Source organism: Xylocopa sonorina, chromosome 3 (assembly GCF_050948175.1).
Source record: "Xylocopa sonorina isolate GNS202 chromosome 3, iyXylSono1_principal, whole genome shotgun sequence".
In the NCBI taxonomy this organism is placed as follows: Eukaryota; Metazoa; Arthropoda; class Insecta; order Hymenoptera; family Apidae; genus Xylocopa; species Xylocopa sonorina.
Window position 1 is genome coordinate 7,546,751 of NC_135195.1, and position 26,284 is coordinate 7,573,034.

General features: G+C 46.3%; 2 protein-coding genes across 3 annotated transcripts in view; both read left to right on the forward strand.

The window, feature by feature from the left end:
- The window catches only part of LOC143422093 (RISC-loading complex subunit TARBP2), a 373,185-nt gene that overhangs the window by 14,674 nt on the left and 332,227 nt on the right, over nucleotides 1-26,284 (forward strand). The window lies entirely within an intron of this gene.
- Nucleotides 3,922-26,284, forward strand: part of Fkbp14 (peptidyl-prolyl cis-trans isomerase Fkb14) — a 97,224-nt gene continuing 74,861 nt past the window's right edge. The window contains exon 1 of one of the 2 annotated variants that reach the window (XM_076892505.1): nucleotides 3,922-4,204. In XM_076892505.1, the coding sequence (XP_076748620.1) occupies nucleotides 3,972-4,204 (233 nt within the window). In that variant the 5' untranslated portion in view covers nucleotides 3,922-3,971. The remainder of the gene's footprint in view (nucleotides 4,205-26,284) is intronic. The other variant, XM_076892506.1, reaches the window with a different exon arrangement.

Below are 26,284 nucleotides of genomic sequence, written 5' to 3' on the forward strand. Positions count from 1 at the left end.
GATCGCGTTTTGTACGAGACCGCGAGCAGGAGAAAGAACTCGTGGGGATTCTCAGTGGTAGCTTTCGATGGACAGCTTGCATGCAGTTTACGTTTAGAAATATTTCTGTTACCAGACAAGTGGTCCGCTTAAAATATCATTTCTTATAGCTATTAGCATCGAATCTCGCGTCAATAGTGTTCACAGCTTTCGTATCTCCCTCGAATTTTCAAACGCGACATTCAACCTTGCCTTACAGTGGTAGAGAGGAAATTAAAAGAGCGATGATACAAAGTTATCGATCAAGAGGAGAAAAAGATCCATCTGAAACAACGGCCTCGACCAGCCCACGAGACGTTAGGTAAGAATTTTAATCTGGCGCCTTTTTAACGCGGCCATTCCCAGCATTTAAATTACTCGGTCAGAATTAAGGGGTTTCATTTATCCAATTCCAGCAAATTCCTTTTCTCGCTCGCGAAGTGGGTAGACGGTGGAATTATAAGTTCTCGCGTCCCTCGAAGGGATGTTCCGACGTCGTTAGCCCCGCTTCAACCATGACCCGTTTAATTGCGCGTATTTACGCCAAAACGAAATTCACTTAAAGCCGCGCGTTCTATCGAGCCGCGACAGGGCGAGCGTGCAGTCGAACGCTGTTTCTCTACTTTCAGGTCGCCCCGTCATTGTGCCCGGATGAATGCCGCCGGTGAATTAGTTCGCGGGCGGAAAGAAGCGTGAACAAAGTTACGAGCGTTGTAATTGGGACGAGTTTATGCGCGACAGCGTGGAAAACTTTATAAGCTGTCGTGATACGGTAATACCGGTGACGAGGATGGAAAGATGAAAAAAAAAAGAAGCGTGGACCAATGAGGATGGATCGTGGGGATCGCTCGCGATGAACGTTTTAATTTAACAGGGGTGCGATTCGCTGAAATCCGAGCGATTCGATGTGTAATTAGAAACGATTGCGCCATGTTCGTGGATAAATAAAAAAAAGAATGGAATTTCCAGGGATTAAGAATTTGCTGGACATCGTACGTTTGCGTTCGTGGCGGTCCTGATCCAATAACGATCCTGCGTTTGGGAGTGGAATTTTGTTCCCTCTCGATCGCTGTGCTTTGCGATGATTTATAATAACCATAAAACATGGTTATTGATTATTGATTTATAGACGTTCTCCTCCATTTTGTCCGATACATTCTTCGCTGTTCGTTGATGGGCATTATTAAATTAATTTGAATACGTATAAAATACATTATCACTGATTTGCACAATTTCTCTGAGATTTCTCCAGTGTTTCCTATTGTTCTTGTTGATCAATTTATCAGTATTCGAAGACACGTCAGCAGCTAGATAGAAATATTCGATTCGATACTATAGTATTAATTAGCAACCATTGGGGATGTCGGAAAGTCCTGTCGTCGTCAATCGCGATATGCTGGCGATGTGGTGAACCGATTCAACTTTGCGCGTTGCTTTTGGCTACGATCACCGTGGCGAGCAGAGGTAGTCTTCAAATGTTGTCAAAGCGAACGAATGGCGTAATACAGCAATACCCAAATCTTACGAGTGTACTTGACCTCTTTCAGTTTCCCCAAAGAACGCTAGAAAAAAACAAGTCGAGCCTGCACGGAGTGGCATTCGAGCGTCCAACATTCGCGCAAAATTCGTGGTAGCCGTTAAACGTCAGAGTGAACTGCTCGCAATCGAGGGACGAGGAGGACGCAGCGGAGCGGGAGTTCGCCAGCCGCGAGAGACGAGCGTGTAACTTTTGGAGAACGCGACTGCTGGCGTCGCGTCGGTGCATGCGGGTTCGCGCGAGAAGAAGGAACGTATCGCAGCGCTCGAGTCCGCTCGGCTGCGGCTGCGACACGGCTGGCGAACGAGGAAAGTAGGACGACCAGCAACGTGAAAGAGAAAGGGGTTGGAAGCGCGGCCGCGGAACAAACGCGGCCGAAGGAAACGCGCAGGAGAAGGCGGGACGCATCGGGACAATATCCGTCGCGTGGGAAATTGTAGCGCGCGAAAGAGAGGACGATAATGGCAGATGCGAAAAAGCCAAGATGTCTCGCGACGACAAAGAGACGTAAACTTTGTCACTGACAAAAAGAGAAATGGATTAAGCCGTGGAAACGTGAGGAAGTTGGAGGAAACCGGGGGGACGTTTCACGAGGCTGCGAGCAAATGGGTAAGTAGGACGAGGAGCGGAATGGGGTAGGAAGGTTGAGAAATGAGTGGACAAGTAAAGGGAAATTAATTACGACGTCGTGGGGAGAGGCTGCCGACCGAATTGTCAACGGAGGCAGACGTCAACGGCGGTTTGTTTTTCTTTGACGTCTTACGTTCGTTGCGGGGGTTGAAATATTTTGCGAGGAACGGGAAATGGATGAAGCGCCCGGCGAAGATGTTCCAGAGGTGTACTTGTCGCTGGACAAAGTGAACCGGGGTTTCTTATTTTTTGACGCGATCCAGCTGTATCCTGTCTCGGTTCGTTTATCTCTTCGTTAACGTTTTTTAGGGAAGTTTTAGTTCCGCGCGTTTGAGAAACTCTGCGTTGCTTCTTCTTACCCGGTTCCGTTCCTCCGACTCTACTTGGCTTTTTGTCTTTTGATGCAGTAAACCCGTTCTCGTCAGCCTTGTCCTCAGAATCTCTATTGCAGGAGAACTTTCCTTATCTCGAAATTCTGTTCCGTTAAATACTTGTAGTTTGATTAAACGAATGGAGTAGCGATTTTTTTTTAGCCCCACATTATTCGAAATAATTAGTTAAATGATCTGTAACGTAATTGAATTTTTTTACTCGCAATTCGTCGCTGTATAATTTGGAGAACGACTTATCAGAGGATTATACCGTAGTAACACATAATGCGATACTGCTCGATTATGTCGGTATATTATATATTCACGTCATAATCGTTGCACGTGTGTAAAACGCAGGAGCAAGTATCGAGTAACAGAAGTTGACTCTCGATCGATTTTGAGGTTACATGGTAACCTTGGTTAAATTACTGTTCGTGCATCGTGTCCCGGTACAATACCACGCCGAACGGTGTCGAGTCCGCGAGATCCATATTTCAGCGCGTCAACGTCATTTGGATTCTGAATTAAAATGTATATCTCTGCTTCAATTACGCGTGCGTAAACAAATATTTACATACCGCCATCAACTCAGTGGAAGTAAATTTTTGACGCGTACATAAATCTCCACATCCATCTCGACATCCCGTTAAAATTCTAAAATCCACCTGCAGGGGCGACTCGAGACGAGTGCTTCTCGACGAAGAAATTACAGAGTGCCTCGAATGGAGAGACGAGGAGCAGGGGAATACCGCGAAACGTAGGGTTCATCGTGAGAGAGTCGAACGTTCTCCGCCCGGTACCACAAGGAAAAGAAGCAGAAGGTTCATCGACGTGGTTCACGAACGAAAGAAGGACACTCGCGGATCAGGTTCGACGAAAGAGAGAGCCGCGAAGGTTCCGTCCGTTGGCGACGAGGCTACGGCCAGCGCGCGTCCCAGGGAGGGAAGGTCGACGCTGGAGAACGGAAACGCGGAACGGTAGAGAGCAGCGCCGCGTCGCGACGCGGACGACGGGGAAAGAAGAGACGCCGCGCGAGGAAGCGCGGGACTCTGGAACGGGGGAAAACGAGACGGCAGGGAAAAAAAGAAGAGACAAGGTCTGGAACGCGATTCAGGGAGGGAGATGGCGAGTGGTGGAAGAGAGAAAGGGGTGTGCGGCGGAGAAATAGAGAGAGAGCTAGAGGAAAGAGGGAAAGAGGCCGAGGCAGAGACCTACATATTCCGTGGGGCCAATGAGACGGCGCAATGTGGCGGCACGGTGTTCTCCGGTCCTTTTCCAACGCGTTCCCCTGATCTCGAAACGAAGTGCAGCGCAGCCAGCCGACAGAGGGAGAGGGAAACGAAGGTAGCTCGGTGGCGTAGACCGCTACACCGACTCAGTTGCTCACGAGCATTCGCCAGCGAACGTACTGAGTCATGGCTGTCCGTTTCATAAACAACAACGCGGGTGTCGTGCTCGCGACGTGCCGTACGGTGCTCTTCGTGTTCGTCGCCGTTCTGGCCCTCGCGAGGGCAGACCAGGCCCAGCCGGGTTTGAAGGTCGAGAAGCAGTACGTGCCGGAGGTATGCGACGCCAAGTCAAAGATCGGTGACCAGCTGACGATGCACTACACCGGCACGCTGCTCGACGGTACCAAATTCGATTCAAGGTCAGTGACATTTTACCAACAATTCTTATTAAATGATCGAGATCCGTTGTTTCCGTTCATTTAACGCGCGATGGAGTAAACGCGATCTCTCTTTCTTCGTTCGTTTCCGTGGTACTTTATCGAGAGGCTCCGACAGAGATTCGATCTGTTACACGTGTCACGGAATGGAGCGTACGTATCGCGCGACGATGCTCCGAAAAATTGTCGTCCTCCTCTCTGTCGACGTGTTGCGCTCGTCGAGCGATTAAAGGGACTCTTTCAGTCGACGAGCACGCGTTTTAACGAATGGAGCCTCCGGTTTCGTGAGTAGGTTCACGGAACTGTCGTTCTAGATCCAGATGTTCCACTTGTGCATACACACGATGATGTATTCCCATGTAGGCTGCGGTGATGTCAACTATCACGCGGATTAGGGACAATCTTTGCGACTGGCGACACGGTTTCGTGTCCGTCTCGTATTTATTTATTTCGAGCGTCCCCGGAGAATCGGAACACAAGGAATTCCTCGTATATTACGCGTTCAGAATGAACGATAGTCGAACGTACACGTTCCAAGCGAGGTTCTCTGGTGTCGTTTATAGAAAATGGTAAAAATAGCTTAACAAGGTTCGCTCTCTTGCGTTTCTTGCGGAATATTAAATCGCGTAAGAAAGGATCGCGTTGTCGTCATGGATTTTTTGCCAAGCGAGACTAACCGGACAAACTATCTGGAACTAATCGCATTCGCCACAAGGTTCTTGTTTCCTGTAACATTCACTGTACGTATATTCTCTGTCTTTACCGCTTCTTGCTCGACGTATGTTTGAGTTTTACTCTTATCAACAAACATATTTTCAACACTCGATACGCGTAATCATACACACACGATCGCTTCAAGGTTGTTTCTTAACTGTTGACACTGAACAAGCAGTTTTTGCGGCCGCGCCATTGTACTTCGCCAGATAGAATCGCGAACCCGCGCCCGATCCGACGATAATTTCCCGTGAAATTTCCCAACGTTAGCGCGAACTTGCTGCGCAAGCCCTACGTGAAAATAATTAACTGAACCGATGGGGACCAGCTTAGCACTCGCGTCGCTCCATCCTCGAGCGGGTATTACGTAGCGACGATGTGATGTGGCACAAACGCAGGAGTGCCAGTCGTACTTTTTTTACGTTAACGATATCGAAGGTCAGAATTGTTACTGACATTTGCTCTTCTTCTTATTCGTTGTGAACTTTCTCGTAATCGAACGATGCACGCGATATTTAACGTTAATAAGTTGTACAAGAGACGTGTAACGTTGTCTCGAGATTGTGGAATAAAATTTGAACACACGTGTATAAGAAAAGAAATTGTTTGTGCTTTCCCTGTTCGGAGAAAAAGTTCCTCGCATCGATCGGTAGGCTCGTTTAAAATTCGATTATTTGTAGACCGACCCGTATATTTAGAGTAACAGCGTAGAAAACATCGAACAAAACTAATTTAGAACTCGTACAGCCGTCGACCGATTCGAAATCGTGCTTTGGTGATCAAAGTTCGCCCGTATAGTTGGCAATGGTGTCAACGTGGCACAGTGTGGACCTCCATCATCGCTGAATGGGAAGGTTCCACGTCCATGATTCATTCGAACACGAAACATGCTCGCGCGCGATTGGCCAACGCGATTTGCCAACGCGGCTACTCCGTAGAAGGCCACGGATGAACAGATGATCCGATCGGCAGTTCGACACGTTCTCGTGGTATTCACGCCGTTAGCTACTCTTTGCAGAGCATTAACGGTGATTACGGTCTTTTTGGAATGCATACGTACACGCGTGCAACCGCTAATTAACATTAACTGGCGCATTAATTTCGTGCAACGCGCTGAAAGTAAGTTTTAGAAAATCTAAGGATCGTTACGCGCGAGTAAGCGTGCGTTAATTAAACATAATGATCTGATAATGTCGCCGCTCTTACCAGAACGCGCACGGTTTCGCGGTTTGCTAATTTTAAAAAGGACCAACCACCTTTTTGAGCAGCGTAACAAGCCCAGCTGGAGAACCGATGGCGGGCACAAAAGTTAATTAGTTGACGAAAACGTGTTTCGCGGATTACCGTTATGATAATGCGGAACAGACGCGTTCCCAGCATTTTACAATAGATTCTCGGCTAATTATCGAGTAACGAGGGACCTCGCGGGCGGAGCGAGTCGCGCGAATTCGAGGCCTCTGTCTCGCTCGTGTCAGAAATCGAATTTGACAGCAGGGTTTACTTACGTGCCCCCGCTGTCCGTTCCACGAAGTCGTTTGTAGAATTAATTGCACCTCGATCCGGAGGTGACAAACTCGCCTTCGAGCCACTGGTTGATCGATGGCAATTTCGCGGCTGCTGAAGACTTACGTGGACGGGCTAATCCCCTTGCGAACTTGCTGCGAATTCGGTGGACGCGAATTGAAAAGGAAACTTAGAAAGTAGAGAAGGAGACGATAACGAGTTGGAAAATTTCGTTTTCACTGGTGAGATCGATCGACCCGTTTAATCGCACGGTGGACAAACAAGACACGTTATCGCGGCTATTTTTATTTTTAATATTATTACGCAATGGCATTTTCGTTTGTGGCCGACGGTGCGGAGATTATCTTCTGACCGCTTGACTTGGCGAAATGTCCGGCTATTAATAACGACGAATGACCCCGGGAGACTGTGGACGGATAAATGAGGCTTGTGATTCGATCGATTCTGGAGCATGTGACGCTGGATCGTTTCACTGGGGTAGTTTGTCAGCAAATGAATTGGAATATCTCGAGCCTCTGAGCTTTTCAATTTTTTTTAAACATAGAAAGCGAAGCAAGATTGGATGTGTCAGACAGAAAATATTCTGTTCATAATCATATTGATCGATCCGTGGATAATAAACTGCATCTATATACGTATATTAATTTTATGGACGCAAAGTTCCACCGTCAATGAAACGTTTTGCATCTCTGAAGCCTCGCAACTGAAAGTTATTTTTTTAGCAGAGAGCTGTCTCTTTTGACATGTATCGCGAATGTATTTTTCGCGACTCGAGTTCGATATTACGTTCTATAATTTATTAGCAGTAAACGAGTCCTTTAGCGTTCAAGTATTCTGCGAAACTGTACCGTAATCGGATAAACGTCGGTGGCTGGCTCTCGTCCGCCTTCATAATCATGCTCGTAGATTCGAAATCATCGCTCGTTAAAAGTTTCACGTTGCGTTTCCGGTGGCGCACGGGGAGCGTTCCTATTTCGAACGTTCGCTGTTTCTTCCATTGCTGCCAGCTGTTTCGAACTCGCGTTCGCTCGTTCGCGGCTTTGATCTTGTCATTAATTAAAAAATATTTAAAAGGTAAAAAGAAATTTTTTACATTGTATACCACGCCAACCGCACGATCCCCCGTTTGCGCGTCGGCTTTGTATCTCTTTTCCTTGTTTAGCGAATTTTTATCCCCAGCATCGCAACGAACGGAGATATTTCCGATTTACTTTTAATTAATTCACGTTGGTCAGTATTTTTTCACCGTTTGAAGATTATATCTGATCAAAGGAAGGTAATGAAACCTGCAGAGTTTGTCGTTCGTAAATATTTTTTCTCGTAAGTACCGAAACTTTGTTGTTTCACAATCCGTGTTACGAAGGTAACCGGTTTTAATTAAGAGAAACGCTTGCAGGAACAGGGATTCAATTAATAAGCTGGACATAATCTGGTTAAAGGAACTCGATACTTTTATTTGGTCCAATGAATTTGAAAAGAGCACGAAACGCGGTTCCGTGGCATCTCGACGAGAGATAGATAGAGGCAAGATAATTATTTAGACGCGGTTAAGCGATAATTCCAACGGAGGATCTCTCCGAGATCACGATAAATGGGAGAACGATAATGACATTCGACCGGGATGAACGCGTTCTAGCGTCTAAATTGTTTCGCGGGGCCGTTACTGGTACCGTTAATCGTGGAGCCGTCACACCGCGCCAGGAAAAGTTAATGCCACGTTTGGGGGTCACGAGAGACGATGGACTATCGCGTTGCACATGGTGTCACGAATGGAACGTGACGTTTCCATTATAGAATACACGGAGATACTACTTGTTTTTCGTGTTGCCGGTCCGTTTTTGGCTAGCATTCGACCATCTTTGAAGCTGGAAAATAGTTCTGGCCCGTTTTCGTTCCCTCTGGCCGTTTCAAAGTTTCGGTACAGCTCAACGTGAATCATTCCAATGCATTTTAAACAATTTTTTGATTGCGTGACTCAAACGAGCAGTGATTCAGTATTTTTCTGTACAATAATATGTGCAAATGGAACACCAATAATTTTGTCCTATCTATACAAGTAAATGGAGTAGCTATTCAATATTCTGTTCCATTTAACTTCCAACGATATAAACGTTTCCCACAAAATCCTCGGGAACGAAGAGGAAGCTCTTACAGTCTTTTTTACCAAGCAGTCTGTCTTTGAAACGCCCCTTCGCGGGTGCATCCTGCGATTGCACCGCGCTATAAAGACGCGTCGTGATAGACTTTTAAAGTGCCGTGCCGATTCTGTTAAGGATTCACAAAGGAGCGAGAAAAGAAAGGTAGAAATTGTTTATTCGCTCGCTTTGAACGCTCTCTGCTTATCCGAGACGCTTGAGTTAATCCATTGACGCGAGAATTCGCCGAATCCTACTCGAGATGAAACGAGAAGGAGACAAATGAAATAAAAGGGCGATTCGTTTCGTGGCGAGGGTACTTGCACGCGACACATGTCGAATTCGTTCGCCTTTTGTTCCCTGATTAATTCAACCCTGTGGTAAATTGTCCGTGCAAACAATGTTGCTAATTGTCACGGGAAAAATTTGTTCCGCGTGTTGGTACCCTTTCAACGGGCCGCGATCCCGTTTGCATTGCACTTGTGTATTTTTCACGCGTAAGGAACGGGGTCTCGCGCCTTAACGGTAAGCAGAGAAAAGAGAAATTAGCCGTCGTTGAATGGGGAATGGGAAATAATACGGGGAGGCTCGTGAACGGGCAACAATGCTTCTGGTAGCGGACGCACGCGATAAAATAAGTGAAAAATGTTGTACGAATGCGAACGGCAGACGGTAATCGCTTTTGGATTACACAGACGCTTAAAGTGAGCATTCTAGCATCGAGTATCGCTGTTATTGGAGTATATGAAACGTTACCTGAAGAATTTCTGGGCTCCCCTATTTCGTATGCGACTCGTAGCTTGCTAATCTAATGATTTAAATATTTGTCAAATTTCAATATCCACGAGGGACTTAGCCGAGATGGAGATATTCAGAGCAAACAGAGAACGAAAGATTGGTAGATTTATACGTATGTATTTATTTTATAAATTATCGTTGAGTCTATATGAATTAGCCTGCATGAATAAGTAGAGGGAACGGTTCGAACATATTGGATCAGGAATGAAATATTCATAATATCGGAGGCTCGTGGACTCGTTCGAAAACAGCAGGGATGAAAGTAGTAGGAGTATAATTCTTTGCCTACGCGAATTCTCGCGACTCTGTACGAACGTTCCTGTATTTACGGGTATAAATTAGAATTTAATTTATCTTCCAAAAAGAAGAAAAAAAAAACGCGAACCGTCGCGCACTCTTTCAGCCTCGTAACGCATACACGTGCAACTGTAAAGTCGCGGAGGCTATTTTCTGCCTTGTTAATTCTCTAATTACGCGTGGCGATTAAACTTCCTTTTTGGGAGCAACGCGCGCCGAACGAAATTACCGGTCCCACCAGCGAAACATTTTGACGGGGTCAGTGATTAAACTCCAACTTTTCAAATCTCTAACGGCGCGTTTGCACCGTCCCAATGAATCTTAGTCATTCAACTTAATTATTCACCCGAGGACGGTTAATTGCAAATGTTTAATGGCGTAAAAATTGAAAAGCAACTCGGTTCTATCGGGTGTTTAGTTGTCCCGTAGAAGAACGAAACGATGTTCCGTTCGCGTCATACTTTCAACGTGATAATTTCGCAATTGCGATAAAAAAGTAATTAACTTTCAAGCTGGAAATATGAAAATATATCTGTATTTCGACTGTTTTTTTAAAAATTCCCGACTTTCCAGCCTGTTCCGCCGTTGAAGGTGTTAGCAACGATAAATCATCCCTTATTCCTCGCCATTTTCCTCTACGTACCTATCCTTTAACTATTGTTTCATGCACTTTATCGTTCTGTTTAATTTACATACGTAACGCACACATCCCTTTCAATTACTTTAAAACACGTATAAGCGGATTACAACAGCCACCGGCTGCTCCTCGTCTCCTTGCGTGTCAACGAAACATACCATTCTACTTTGTAGGCTTTTCCCGGTTTTTGTACACGTAAAAAGAACGTTAAATAAATAACTGCCAACTTTTACCTTTAAAATTCCATGATACGTTTTATCTCTTTCTACATACGTTCAGCGCGCAGTGCACATATGCCTGCATTACACCTTCCACTTTTAAGGTCGTCGGCCACGTAACAGCGCGGCACATAAACCGTGCGGGACCAACATCGTTGGTACACGTTTCGTTACATCTAGCAGTTTAAATGCGAGTGCGCCTGTACGTTCGATTGAATGTTAATAACGCGTACGTACGCGTACGTGTATGTTTAATATGCTCTAGGTGAAGTGTTATTAATAAGCGATGATTTCGCGCTAACCTACAGATACAAATGAACCAACGTCTTCAATTTTTACATAATATACGTGGGATCTGTTTGCGTTGTGTGCGTGGCCAAGAATGGTCACTGTGACCAGAGCAGTTAAGCTGTAAGAAGGTTTTCTTCGGTTAAAGGGAAAAATCTGATCGATTATTTGTTAAACTGAGTTGCCACGGAAACAATGCGAGAGCTTGGGCTGTTCTATCTTCCCGCTGAAAAATAGAAACCCAAATTCCCGGTTCCCGCGTCACGAGAAAGAAAGCCAGCAACCGACGAGTTGACGCGATGATTAAAAGCGACGGGGAACTTTCATCCCGGATGCTCTTTGCTCGTTGATTTTCACTCGTCCTAATTCTGTTCCGTCTCATCCAGCGTGCCTACCCGAATTTCGTCTCCTTTCACCGATATAAGCCTCTCGCGGTCATCTCTAGCAGCCGCTAGACATCCTCCAGCTGTACGCGTCGTTTCACCATCGTTGACGTCATCCGCAGGTGAAAACCTCGTCTACGTTGGCCACGGTTCCGTTAAAGGGTTTAGTTCGCCTCGTCTAGGAGCCCAGTTCTCGATGCCAGGCCGTGCAGTAGTCGATGTTTTTGTCCCGCGAATATTCTCTGGTCCGTGTCGACGCTTTAATGCACACTTTCCAACCCCCCGCGGCCGCGCTTCCGCCTCGCGACGCGCATCCCTTCGTTTATCTCCTACTCCACCGTTTTACCCTCGTTCAGTCGCGTTATTTCTCGCGAGCTGCGACCAGGCAGGCGTTTGCACGCAGCTTCTGGAGGCGTTCTGAATCGGCACGCGGTGAACGCGACCCGTGAATGCCGGTGACGGCTATACGGAAATAAAGGGAGAGACACGCGCGGCATCGGTCGTTGGGAGAGACAAAAAACAGAAAAAACTGCCGCGCAATCTACGCCAGTCTGTCGGATTGCTCGAGTACTGTTCAGGCGACTAGCAGACGCTTAAGCTCGCCGACTCTCCACGGTTCGACGCTACTCTCGTGAACCACCGCACGAGTCGCATTTACCTTGATGACGGTGGCGATTTTTGAACTTTACGCGATCGTCTCTGCGGCTGGGTACGATGTCACGGAGCGTGGGTTCAGTAAGATCGCGGTTCTCATGATATTTCTTCGACGCACATTGCTCTTTGCAAGATGAAATAGAATAGCTACAGAATCGTAGTATAGTTGATTGTTACTCGTAAGGGAGGCAGTACAATTATATGTATCCGTGAAATAGGTTTGGATTACACGAGCATAGCTTCGAGTTCTAGAAAGAGCAGCACCCCTATCTCCTCGACTCTAGCTTCGTGGCCACCCTTGAACGTCGATCCTGCATCGTACCGTCCAACAATCAAACGAGCGAGCCACAAAAGAAACGGATAAAGAAGGGAATACAGTAGGATACCAGCTCGAGGACGCTTTAACCCACTTGTGCACCCGTACGCATAATTGCGTCCAGCTCGTTTAATCGGATTTGCCGCGCGTCGAACGAAACGCGTGGGCGCCAACGCTCGATACCGTCAGATTTTACTGCACGACCGCCCCGTTTCGTTCCTATCCCGGGTATCAGGAAAATGAAACACGTAGAATAGAGACCGGACGTTCAGGAACGACGGGTAGTCGCCCGGTTACTCGCCGAGATTGCAGCGTCGCGACGCGCCTTATCTTCTCGTCCTGTTTGCCGCGATCCGCCTTATCTCCTCGTTTTGTTTGCCGTCCTATGATTAAATCGCGAACCAGACCGTGGCGCGCAGCTAGAAACGCGTATCACGTGAAACTGATCGATTCAATCATCAATTTCCGTTGCAATTTTTTGGTCGATTCGCGCGCTTTTAATCGATCAGCTACGATTTTATGACGCATCACGTTCGGTACTTCCACGAAGCCACTTATGCAACACCACGGTCGTTCCATTGAGAAATTAGGCAGTATTCTCGAGTTAATGAAAGGCAAGGGGTGGATTCACGTTCTCCACCGGTTCAACGCTCGAGATACCTTCCGCCACTCTAATTTTACTGGCCATATTCCTCGTTTGGCGTCATCGTTAGAAAACGATGCCTACTCATCAATCGACATGTATCGCACGTCTGTACACTCGAGAATTTTGACGTCATTGGATTAAATAGAAGCTCTGTCATCGGTTCCTTAGACTCGCAGCCTGTACAACGTCTCTCCGTAGTAGAATAGATGGGATCGATTCCCAGTTTACAGCTACTGCGCCATTTTGCGCTAGTGGCACTAACTCCGTTAGTGTTATCGATACGGTTCCCAACAATTTCGATGTACCACTTACTCGATCGGCGCAGAAAAGTTAAATAACCACTTTGCCACCCTCCTCATCTGGTTCCACCCTTTCAAGAGCCGCGTCGCGTACAAACTTTCCGCCGGTGATGGACGCAGCCTATTATTCGATCACGTTTCATGGATACGCGACGGGGCAGAGTTTAAACGTGTCTCTGCCGTGCGATACGTGTAGCCGAGCGACGCGTAACAAGGGAATCGGAGCGAATATTAACGGGAATCCGAAGCTTATTCTGTTACACAACACGCATTATCTGATTTTATCCACATCGGCACGGTTATCGACATCGATTCGATAGATTAGATCCGATTCTATCGTTGCGACCGGGGGCTGTTAGGCGGGGACGTATTCATCGGATCGGTGGGTATCGCGCAGCTGGCTGGTTCGTGTTCCATCGAAGATAACTCGTTCTTGTAATTGGCGGCCCGTGAATCATAGAAATTCGCCAGTGATCGATGAAGGTTGACCGCCGTTTGGAAACGGTTGGTATCAATTTTGCGTAACAGAAATCCAAGCGGATTGATCGAGTTGCACGGTCGTCGACCGTGTTCTCCGCAGGACGGCGTTGCTCGCAGGAGGAACTGTGTAGAAAATTAACCAAGCGTGTCTGGAATAATCACCGGGACGCGGGAGGACGACCAACTCTCGGAGTTTCGAGGAACGCTCTCGCTGAATTCCTGCGAGAACGAATATTAACTTTCGCTGATCGGAGCTCTGCGATGCGAGCGGCTGTGTCGGACACGTCGTTGCCAAGATTCGACGGAGTTGCGCGAGAACTGTTCGTCTGAAGCGGCAAAGGTGTTAACTTCGTGTAACGCGTCGTAACTTGGAAACGATACGCTCGTATTTCCATCGAAGTCACGTTTTCACGCGTGTATACTTTCATGGAAGATACGAGACGTCCGTTTCAATGTTCATTTGTTTTTACTGCACGGAAGAACTGTCATTAACCGTGCCGTTCAATAGCGATTACTGACTGCAATTACGAAATGTCGGTTACTTTAAACACGATCAGCGTTAATGTTTAATGCATGAAATTTTAATTATGCATATACGAATGCGAATCGAGTGAAGCGGTTTTCAACTATCAATTACGGCTTGGAATTTCATTTGCACTGGATTTCCAGCGCGTGCGCGATTACGTTATCGATAGGTGACAAGGTTAATTAATCGTTGTATTCTGATCTGTCGAGAAAACAACTACCAGCGTGCAAGTGTCGCAAGAAAAAAGCAAAGAGCGCGACTTTTCGAAATTCTTAACGGCAGTTTAACGATCCGATCTCGGTTGAGTGCATCATAACTCGCGCCCCATTGTTCGCGTTCTCTGAGGGGCAAAGTTTTCGCCGCGGACGGGGATGCGCGGCGTACAAAACGAGTCGATACACGGGAATAAAAGTTGGCGTTACCGCGACCGGTGTTTTCTGTTTCACGACGTAATTGATCATCTTCTTGCATCTGTCGCAACGGGACCACCACCTCGCCCCGTCTCCTATACATATCGCTCGACCTATTTGCCCAGTGGGTGCTCGTAATGACGAAACTTTCGCGATACACGGCTGAACTTTCCGCTGGAGCGGACCGTTCCTTTGTCGCCTGTTCGATCGAGTTTCGAGCGTCCGTTACGAATAGCCTGCCGTGAAAACATCCAAGTCGATCTGAACAGTCGGTGGGAAAAAATGGAGGATCCAAAGCGTGACGAGAATCCCGCGGATGTCTGGGGATCGGCCACGTTCGCGTCCTCGAAACTCTTCCCTTTTTTATTACTCTCGCAAGTTTCTTGCTTCATAACGCGATCATCTCGTGTCGTGTTGCGGAGGTCCACGTGCGGGGTGGATGTAGCGATACCGTAATCTTGAACAGGCGCGCACATCTTCGTCTTTAGCGAGCTGCCTCTGGTTTATTAGCGAAGTTCAAATGGCTACGAACAAATACACGGAATACAGGTGCGTTTAATGAAAGGTCTGCCGAATTTTTTGCGAAAAGTATAATATTACGAGATTAAATTGTGGGGGTTAAAATTTGTAGTTGTTTGCTTAAACGTAAATTCGATCAACTTGTTAAACCGGCATGGATCAATCAGTTGCGATTCTATCTAAGCGGTTTTAACATGATTAATTTATCGAACGTAGCGAGAGGGTATTTGAATGTCTACAGTTATAAGCTGTACGGACACAATCATTCGCCCCATGGCACGCGCGTTCAATTAATCGTCGTTCCGTTACCAAAAGAGTTTCGAAAATAATAACTCATGCATATTAGCTCGGCGCGGCACTTGTTCCATTATGCGGCTAATCTGAATGTACCTCGATGCCGCGTTGCAGGTCACGGCCGGGCGTGGGACGTTGTTAATTCAAACTGTTTACTTAAATTATGAATTCCATCTACACGCGTGCTCGTTTACATGCACGGCCGCTTCTATTTCGCGGCCGCCGCTAATAATTGCACCGGCGGGCCTTGGCTCCGTCTTCCAGCACGTGAAAGTTGAAGTTCCCGGAAGTAGCTGCCGCGCGGCGTGTTTTAGTTAAATATACGAGATATGTAACAGAGCACGGGAGGCGGTTGCGAACGCGGCGGAGGCGGCGGTGGCTAAATTAATGCGGGATACACGTCTGTTCTCTGCGGCTGGGCTGTCTCTCAAGTGCACGCTCGACGAGTGCGCCCCCGTAAAATACGAACGCCGGCTACAGCGGCAGCCAAAGCAGACAGTCGGAGACACGACGAATTCCGTTTCGTGGTAGAAACGCGCCGGCGAAATTAGATCGTTAGGCGCGCATCGATTATTGACAAACGGGGCGCATATGTGCCGTGCATTCAACCCCCTTCGACGCCGCGGGACGCTTTCGAGAGATCGTCTGGTAAGGCTGGACAGACGGGGCGTTTCTGAGTTTTGCCTGGAGCAGCTTCGCGTGTTCACGGGTGTGACAGTGGACAATATCAAACTCGGAAAGTTTGTTGCTTCAAGGTATCGATGGTTCTTTTTGTGAGGAATGAACAGTTCAATTTAAAACATTGATTCGTTGTTGTATGTAATTATTACTGTGCGAGTAGATCGTACAGTGTTATAACGATGTATCAGAATTGTTTTTTAAAGTGTACGCGTCACGAATGATTCTCCAGGAATGTTTTCAAGCAACCAGTGTCAACGCACGAGGATGGACAATAAAGGAAGAAGATTTACTCTACTAGAATTCATATAAAAAGCGGCGGCTGTTCTATTCATCGAAGCTAAATATTGAGACATTTTATTTTACACGAAGTTCCACTCTAGGATAAAAATATACCGTAGCGTAGTGTTTACAAACGTTCGGAAAAATCGATATCTCGATCGAGAAGTAGCACGGAGGGGGCGCGGGAAACTGTTATTGCAACGTGATTTATGCCCGACAAGTAAATCCAGTCGGATGCACTCTCGAACATGCGAAGTTATATATAATTCCTTGGCGTTCTTCTCTGTTCTAACTGCATTTTTAACTAATAAAACGATCCCGCGAGATATCGTAAATCTACGGTTTAATCCGACTTAAAAAGTCACCCTCCCCGAACGGGGCGTGGAGAAATTTATTCGCCGCCAGCGCGTTCGAGAAAGGGCGAGAAAAAAGGGAGACGTAGTCGAAAACGGGGGGAAAAAATTCGTTGTTAGGAGCGCGGTTACGTTTTTTCCTTCCTCCGAAGGGAGAACAATACGATTTTCGAATAATGGACTCTGTCAGACCTTAAATTAATAGTCCATTGTAAAACTGGCGAACTTCCGGATCCCTTTCGGCATGATTGTCAAAAGGATTTTGTTGGGGATGACCGTTTTTTTTTTTTACCGACAGGCGTACTGTAAAAGTTTGACACGCATCCCACGTGTTACAATCACGTCGATCGAACGCACGGACAAACGGAGCAGCAGAAAAGTCTGGCTTACAAAAGGCAGTTCATTTGATTATACAATAAAAAGCGACGTTAAATTTCATCGGCTAAGGTTCGTAGACACTTTCCGCCGAAGTATTTACTTCGTTCCCTGGCGTCGCAACATTGATTTCATTGTGTTCACTGTAAAACTCGTGGAGTAATAAAAGTGAGAGCAACGAGAGGAAAATATCCCCCGTAAAAGGCACCAATTCTCATACTGCAGAGTGCATTCGAATAGCGCTCGGGTATATATACAGTTCCATCAATACCTTACAATTATTACAGTTGCCGAATGTTGCTGTTTAAAGATTGCAAATAAAAGTCCGATCTCTGACGTAATACTTTAAAAAGTGCTTATCGAACGAAGCATTCGTAAAAAAAAGAAAAATCAAAAAGAAAACGCAAGAGAGCAGCACTTTCCGTGTAAAATAATACACTCCATCTACGTTCGCTTCATATGTGCAGTCACTAAGTCTTCGCTGACGTATGCGGCCTCCTGTATCTCACATTGGCGTCCGTGCGCCGGCAATAAAAACATCTCGATCGCCCCCTTTTTCCACCGCGAGTCGCATTAGAAAACCGATGCACGTAACCCCGTTCCCATTCACGAGATCAATTATTCGCGCGCGAGCAAGTTGCTCGACGCAGGCCTATAATTTCCCCGTGTTTGTTCTAACCGCAACGTAGCCGAAGCAACAGCGTGTTCTCGAAGGGGTTGGCGCGGGGCGTCCTCGCGGGAGCAAGCGGAAGAGCCGGGGGTAGGGCCTGTTTAGCGTGCAGACCACGAGTCACCCAGTCGATTACCTTGAAAGTTCATTCGTGAACGCGGGGGTGGCGGCTCGAAGGGCCGATAACGAGGAGGCAAGGCGCGATAACGTTATCGTTCCTCGGTGAACCTCCGTCCTCCGTGGCTCGAAGTCGCAGCGATGTGTGCTCGTACCGTGCGCCCGTTATCTCGTTGCGCACGCCTTCCTGGCTGAAACCTAGCATCGACCGGCAAGCACGTGCCGATACACCGTGGAAAAGCTGGTCACCTTGTCCTTTATCGCTGGTCCCGGCGAGAGCTTCTTCCTGCCGTCGAGATGCTCCTTTCTTCTTGTCCCCCGCGTCCAGCGTTCGTAGATATCGAATTTCTTGCATGATTAGTGTTAATCTTCGACCAACGTGGAGTCAAGATGATTTTTTTCAACAGCGTATTAGTTAATCGCGGTTAACCTCTGGTACTGATATCGATGCGCGTTGTTGAACTACTTGTTCGAACTTTTTACATCCACATCGCTTATCTAGAGTAATGTATATATTTTTTTAATAATTGCAATCTTTCACATTCCTTTGAGCAATGCGTTCTTTAGAATCTAATGGTGATAAAGAAATGGTATTTAAATTTGTATTACTTCAAGGGACAACGAGCTGAACGACGACCACGAACTTACGAGGACGATCTTCATCCACCGTTGGCAGTAATTCGAGCATGCGACAATGGTTCTCATCTGGATACACTTAGACGAGAGTATTCCGCGTACTTTAATTCCGTGTTGTCAATTCGGCGGAAATTTCAATTAACCGAGCCGTTCGTGTCAAGCAACGAGCACGGCCATAACGCGTTTGGCCATTCTGCATTATAATGGTAATACCCGCGCTCGATCAGGGACGTCGCGGGCAGAATTTACATTTTACGAGCGGTAAAACGCAAACAGGAATTTTCCGCTGTTCGATCCGTATTTATGAAACGTCCCGATATGATTGTTACTAGTCGCGCTGGAGCTGCGCGTTGCGCGTTACTTTCCGCGCGCGCCATTAACCCCCGTAATTAAACGATACTACCCGGCGCTGTCTTTTTGCCGATCGGTCATCCCGTTGTCGACGCTACGCTCGCAATTAATTTCCTGGTTGCTTACGATGTCAGCGTCGCGCAGGGGCTAATTGTCCTTCTATCAACATAATAGAGTACGTAGTAAAGCACGGGGCCATCAGTAAGTACGATCGTCAGAATATTCCACGAGGCGGCACTGTGTACTTTACGACGTGTACTCCGCTCCGGAGGACCCAGACCTGAGCGTGACAAGATAATTACCGCAACGTGAAATGTATTTACCTAATTCTCGATTGAAACTTCACTCAGGGCCGAGATGCCCCGGGTCTCCTCGATTACGTTCCGTGATAACGTTTTCAGTGCAGAGCAAAGGTGCTCTCTCCGAGGAAAGAGAATCGCTTCGAACAATATTTTTCTATCCGGTTTCGGATTGGTACTCTGGTTCGCAACGGGGGATCCAAGCTTCGTCCAGCAGATCCGATTAACAACGATAGCTAACAGGTTCAACGACCTCGTAATTACGAACTTTAGAACCTCGTGATCTATGGAACGATTCTATGAAACGAGGATGACAGAGGTTAAGGTTTCTCAGACGGGCGGTTTGACGACCGCGGACATAAAGTTCGAGCTTCCATGAGCTCATCGCAGCCTTGTGATCCCCAAGTGTCGCTTGGCGAGACTCAACACACCATGGTCATTGGGTTTGAAGTCTCGCAGTGGACCCCGAGATTGGCCTAGTTGCTGTCTTGAGTGCCCCTTAGCGAGCTCTACGACTCCGGATCCCTGAGTGGAAGCGTTCTCGAGCAGATCCTGCGACTCTTGCTTCTCGATTTTACCAACAACAGTATAGTTGCTCGAAGAAGCTGGCGAACTACATGAATCGTCGCATCCAAATAAATTTGTCCAAAGGGCAAGAATGATTCGACGTTGACCGAAATTTGTGACCCAGTCAGAGTTTTATGGCTCGACAACGTATGCAGCGTTGGGAATCGGTTTGCTCTCGAGCACGGAGAAAGGGTATCTTTCACGAGGAGACGCAGGGCGGTTAGGTGAGAGAGAGGGAGGGATTATTTATTTATCGCGATTACGCGCAATAAAATTCGCGAACGGAAGCTGATATCGCCGGCGAGCGTGTAGACGGTCCGCACGGATACGAGGCGGGAATTTATTTAACGCGATAATCCCTCCCACCCCCCGGTTGGGGCCAAGCTGTTTTGTATTTCGCGAGTACCCAAAGCGATGGCCTATTCGCGGAAATTCCTCGGCGATAAGACGCGTTATAGTTTCTAATTGTCGAGGAATAATCACGGCCGCCGTTACTCAGACGGTAATAGAGCGGTATTGGCTTAAAGAGCCAATTTGTAGTCGGAAGTGCAGATGTGATATTACGATACGTTTCCATTTAGTATGAACTGTACATATTCGCCCGCGGCGAGCGTTACATTAAACGCAATTTGCAATATTCATTCAACCACCCCGCGCTCCTCGACGCCGGAAACCTTTGTCGACGATGCCGTACGAACGCGCGCGCGCATGCTTGCCTATGGTTGGGATCTCTCCTTTCTTCAAATCTGTTTTCAGATTTTCCATATTATATCCAGATTCACGAGCTCAGGAAGAATGAAAGAAAGAGGGAGGATCGGATAATTTTGTTACCTCTTCTTCTCGCATCGTACCTTGTATTTTTATGATATCATCTATATGTATCTGTGATGTACAACTTTACGTTTAGTTACTGATAATGACGATTATAGGTTAAAACCACCCCGCAGCTAAAAGTGAAATATATTGCTCGGATAATTGAACACGCTGACATTTCGAACGTCTCGCAGTCGTTAAAACATTAATTTGACAGACGGCGAGCAAATGAAAACCTCTTCAAACGTTACTGTTCCTCAATTGATTTTAATGAAGGTTAATTTAAAGCAGAAATGAATTTTGATTTAATATCTTGTATAACCAGATTGTCTGAGCGGAACATTAGAGAGGACGATTTTGTTCCGATTTAAATTTCACGTTCGATCGATTTAACATTTTCTACCCCATCTGATTTATCATTCTCCAAATCTTTAGTGTATACGATATCATGCGACTCGAGGCGTAAGCGTAAACCGCGCGTGTTTACCGCGTATGTTTAGCGTGCGCTTAGCATGCAAGAACGATGTCAAGGAGCGATAAAGCAACGAGGGGGCAGTTTAGCGAATAGAGTCCGCTAGGAAAATCACCGATGATGGATACCTCGTTGGATCGACAACCAGACTCTCATTATAGCTGGTACCGTTTCAAACTGGATAGACGTGAATTCAATTCTATTATAGCGCGTCCAACGTAACAACTTTAGTTTCCACTTAATCAGGGCGTGCGCGCGGAGTTTTCAGCGCTCGCATCTTTCGTGTTGCCCGCCCAGCTCGGTTTTCCCTCCGGCGGGATTATAAACGTCCGTTGTATCCGACGGAGTCGGTCGCGGGCAAGTGCTTTCTCCGTTATTAACGGCGTCGGAAAATATTCGGGTCGACCTCGATACCGAGTGTAACGTAAAGTGCGCAAACCGAGTCCATAAATAGGTCGCAGCCAGGACTGGCTTGCATACCTGGCTACGAGGCCCCGTAAAAATGTTCCAATATTTCATCCCCCGTGACCACGATGGCTCGTTCTCCTCGCGTCGCGCCCTCTACTCTGCGCGCGGGAAATCCTATTCTTTCGCGTTCGTACGTTTTCTGCCCGGTTTTCTCGCATTGAAATCAACTTGAATGCGAGAGAAGTCGGTGGAGAAAAAGTGGAGGGAAATAGAGGGCGGTGGAAGGGCGGAGTGAACGCTCGCGAAATAATTAGGGACCATACATCCTGGCCAGCGGGCACTAGAGTCTTCAGACCCTTCAGCCCGTTCGTATTTTTGCCAGCGCCCGCTTGTTTCTTTTGCGTGTCCGCGTTCACTTTTGGTCTTTCCGCCTTTACACGGGGCCCGTCCAATTACATTTCTGCCCGCTGTATTATTCATTCGGTGGAGCGAGATAAACCGAGCCGGCTTAGTGCACGATTATAAGGGTCGTTTCTGCCACCGTTCTGTTTTTCTTTACCCGGTATCCCGTTGGACGTCGACTTCTCCGACGTATTTCGGGAACATTGCTGTCCGCGACGACGAGGACAAGCGCGAGCCTTCGCGTGGAAAAGTGGATCGCGTTTGTATGCTAACGCGCGTGACGCCACGCTACGAACCGTGGCGTAGTTTCTGAAGAAATGCTCAAGTAGAAATATCATTTGATCTGTTTCCAGCCTGGTCTATTTTACACGAAATTGTTCTTTGATCGTCGTTCGGATATCGCCGCTGTTTCGAGATAAAGTCTGTCTGTGTCCTCCGCGGCCTATTTTACACGGTTCTCCGACTGTCGTTAATCTAACTCGCCGTACTTTCTTATCCCACGTTCATTAAGTTCCACTCATTTTCCTTTCTCACGGTGAAACTTAAGTTCACGCATCGCAAATGTAACACGGCGGTCAAAAGTTTCCCGCGAACCTGCAGCTTCGTTTCATCGCTACGAGGCAACGAATCCTCGTCATACATTACTATACGAGTTCCATGGTATTATCAAAGCGAAGCTTTCAGAACATTCCATCGAACGTGCTCTAATGCCATTACTCCAAAAAAGCTCCCGAAACGTGCTATCGAACTCACTGTAATGTCAGCTGCACAAAAAAGCTTTCAAATTTTATCGAACACACTTTAATACCATCGGTGCAAAAAGACTTTCAAAATATTCTGATCAACTCGCTCTAACGTAATTGAACCACCCCCCCTCTCAAAAGCGATCCGTCGAGTTTATTTTCAACTCGTTACCCCTGAAAAAACTAATAAACATTCCGCTGAACTGGCTTTAATATTAAGACAGAAAAAGAAAAAGGACTAGCGAAAGCATTCTAATGAACTCGCTTTAATGTTATTACCCGGCAGCGAGGAGCCTTCGAGTTCCTTCGGCTTCCTCCTCGCCACGGACGCAGGGAAGGGTTAAAAAATGTAGAAGCATCTCCTCGAGATAGGTAGGAGGGATGGGTATCGATCAAAGTATCGGGGCCAGCCTTTAAACCTCTTACTTCTCGTCCGGTAGGACGATCCGGCGCTCGCAATCAACCCCCGAGTAGCCGGGCTTCTCGTTATCCCCGTTGACAGCGGGACGGTACGATTACGGGGGCGTAATCGAACGTCCTCGGGCGGACTGTATTTTTAATTAAGAAACAAGGCTTACAGAACGCGCGGACGGTAGAAAAATGCGGGGACGTTAGCTCGTTTCCTTGCGCAACAGCGCTGGATTTAATTAGTACCGAGCTCTCTCGTCTCTCGCTCTCTGTCTCGGCGAATGAAAAAGCCGGCGAAGAAGCCGGCGAAAGAAAGAAGTCGGCGAGGCAGCCAGCCAGGCAGGCGAAAGGACAGGGGATGTGGAGGGGAAAAAATGGAGAGAAAAAAAGAAAGGAGAAGGGTAAAATAGGGCGAGATCGTTGGACGATATGGATGATGGTAAATGTTTTTCCTCATGGGAAAAACTCGTCTAAAAGGGTTGTCGTGGGCTCCAGTGGCCGGCAACGGGAAATAAAAGGGGACGAGAGGCGGACGAGTGTTTCGAGTGTCACGCCACGTGAGCTTGTCGTTCGTATTAGCGACGATCCTTAATGAAACCCGTATGAAATGTGAATCAACTGACCGATAACGAGTCTGGGGTACGTTTTCCTGGCCGTGGAGATGATGCACTTGGCAGGTGTTGCACTTGCGTCGCGCATAAAAGCCTCGTCTGCTGGTATATTGTCCAAGCCTGGTGAGTGGCAAGTAAGATTTAAGTAGAGGGAAGTTTAGCATTGTTTGGTTCGTTAATCTTGGGGAAGTGTGTGTAATCATATCGCCAATATCAATCGTGATTGATCGCGATGTCTGAATTTATTCAAAAACGAGGAATATTTTCCTTTACTCCCTTTTCTTAAATAACTTTTTCTTCTTCGTGTGGCGTTTTTTTATATATTCTTGAAATATCCAGAATGTATATTTATATCATCGATTACTTTAAACTGTATTTGCACTTTTGCACTTTTGACCGAGTTTTCTTTTAAGGTATCAATTTGAATTATTAAATCGTCTGCCTGAATTATTAAAACGTGCACGTGCTTTTAAATTAGAAACAGCATGATTTTGGTATGTTATCCGTTTCTTAAATGGTCACCTAAATCAATGTCTGTCTATCAGTTTGAATTGTAGCGTGTTAATCAAATTTCGATGGGAACCGATCGTGCGAATGTGATTATCAGACGTATCCTTCCATTGGAAGATTCGTCGGTTAAAATCGTTTCAGCGCGTTCTGATTCGGTTATATTTCGGTGATACCTGAAAACGGGCACTCGGACTTTTACAGACTTCGCACCTGTCACTCGCGATAAATCGTCGCTCACCCACTGCCATAAACCAACCACTTTACCTTCCAACGTGATTTATATTTTCGTAGTCGGTGTAAAACCTTACGATACGTTACTTCGCTACGTATCGATAAATCTCCGGCTTCGAATAAATTTACAGCCGCCCGTACGTATACCCGTTATGATTTTATCTTTACGAAGCAACTCACGCTTAAGCACTAAACAGTAAATTACGACGCGCGTTTAAACAACAAAATATCAAACGGAGCGGAATTAATGCGCGCAGCGTTCGTTTTCAGCTATTAACGGTTGCGCAGCTGAATTCCAGGGCATTTTAATCCATTTCGGCTGCGCGGTGGACATAATTTACGGATACCATATCAGGCGCACAATTTGATACGAAGTCACGAACGAACGTCCAAAGGAAATATTAAAGAACAATAAAGGTACACTTCTGTCGCGTAGATGTCGTTCAATTTTACAATTCGTTTCATCGTTCAAAGAAAATAATTGCCCCAGCGCACGTGCAAAGAAATTTCAATTAAACAGCGATCCACTAATTAGAAATTGACCTCCTCTTCCTGCGACGTTGACTCTTGTTCTCGTAATCAGTTAATTGCTGGTTTCAGTTCCGGTTTTTCAACGATTAGTTCGTTCTGCTGTACGTTATCTGGCGAATGATGTCGGCTCGAGGTTTTCCGTTAAGTGGTCAGGTTATCTAACGAACGGTGGATTCAACTGACAGAGCAAGAACCGCAATGGCTTTATCGTAGCTGTTTCGACACCGGAATTGCTTTCCAGTCGACGGTCAAAAAGTTTCCATAGAAGTAAGAAGTAGAATGAATCTCGATAAATTTCTTTCACGCTGATTGGTATTGTATTCTTAATTAAAAACTGACGTACAACCTCGCGACAGCTGAACAAATGTCCTCGAGTCTATCACCGCGTTCTATTTTCCCCTATTTAATGTCCCGTGTTTACTTGATACGTTACACGTTTCCATTAATTAACGTACATCTGCTTACGCCGCATAAGTTAATTAATTATATAGGTAATAAACCTGTTCGCAACGTGGCTAGCTGTTCTCGTTCAGAGTAGCCTGTTCCACGTATCGATCGAACTTCTTCATTAGCATAACAGCTTCATCGTTGTCGGCCTATCAGACGTCGATCGAACGCGAGTCGAATCCGCGTATCCTTCTTCCGCCGGAAGAACCTCACGCTTCATAAACCCCGGAGTTGTTATGACTTCGCGGCTAAGTGATTGCTTCTGATTTTTCTTCTCACGCGGGGACCAGAAAATTGATAACGTTTCGCCGGTGTAATCAGCGAACTATTCGAGTGGAATAGTAACGGAAAATTGCGTTGCAAGAAAATCGAAAATACGTGTACACGTAGGGATAAATAAAGTAGTTTCAATTTTGTTCGATCGATGTAATCAACGTACCATTCGTATTACTCTGAATGGTACGAGAATTAGAGTCTCTCTTTTACAGTTCATTGTAAATAGTAATTACGCGGAAATTATGGTATTTTTGTTATAGAGAACATAGAACGCGACAAAAATTACAAGAGAAACGAGAGAGGAACGCGTGGGGGAAATGAAACGGGAAATTTTGCACATGAATGAAACTGAAAATTACAGCGGAACACGTCGGAAGAATTTGTCTTCAAATTGGAACAGCATCGTCGAGAAGAACGAATCGTGTCATTTAACTAGTAGCGTTACGTATTTTATTTATATCCAGGAAGTTTAACGTATATCGAACCACTTTAATTATTCTCATTTTTTAATAACGACATTCAGTTTCTAATAACTTGGAATCCATTATATTGTACATACACAGAATCATACCGTCGATGTTTATGGAAATTCATTTTTTGTAAGCACGACTAAAGAAATGGTACCTAAACAGAGACTCGTTTCACTTTGGTCGTTTTGAATATTTTTGCATACCACGTCCATTCTGTACGTCGTTGCATATTTAAACTTTCCATAATTGAATAAACATCCCCGTTCCATATATA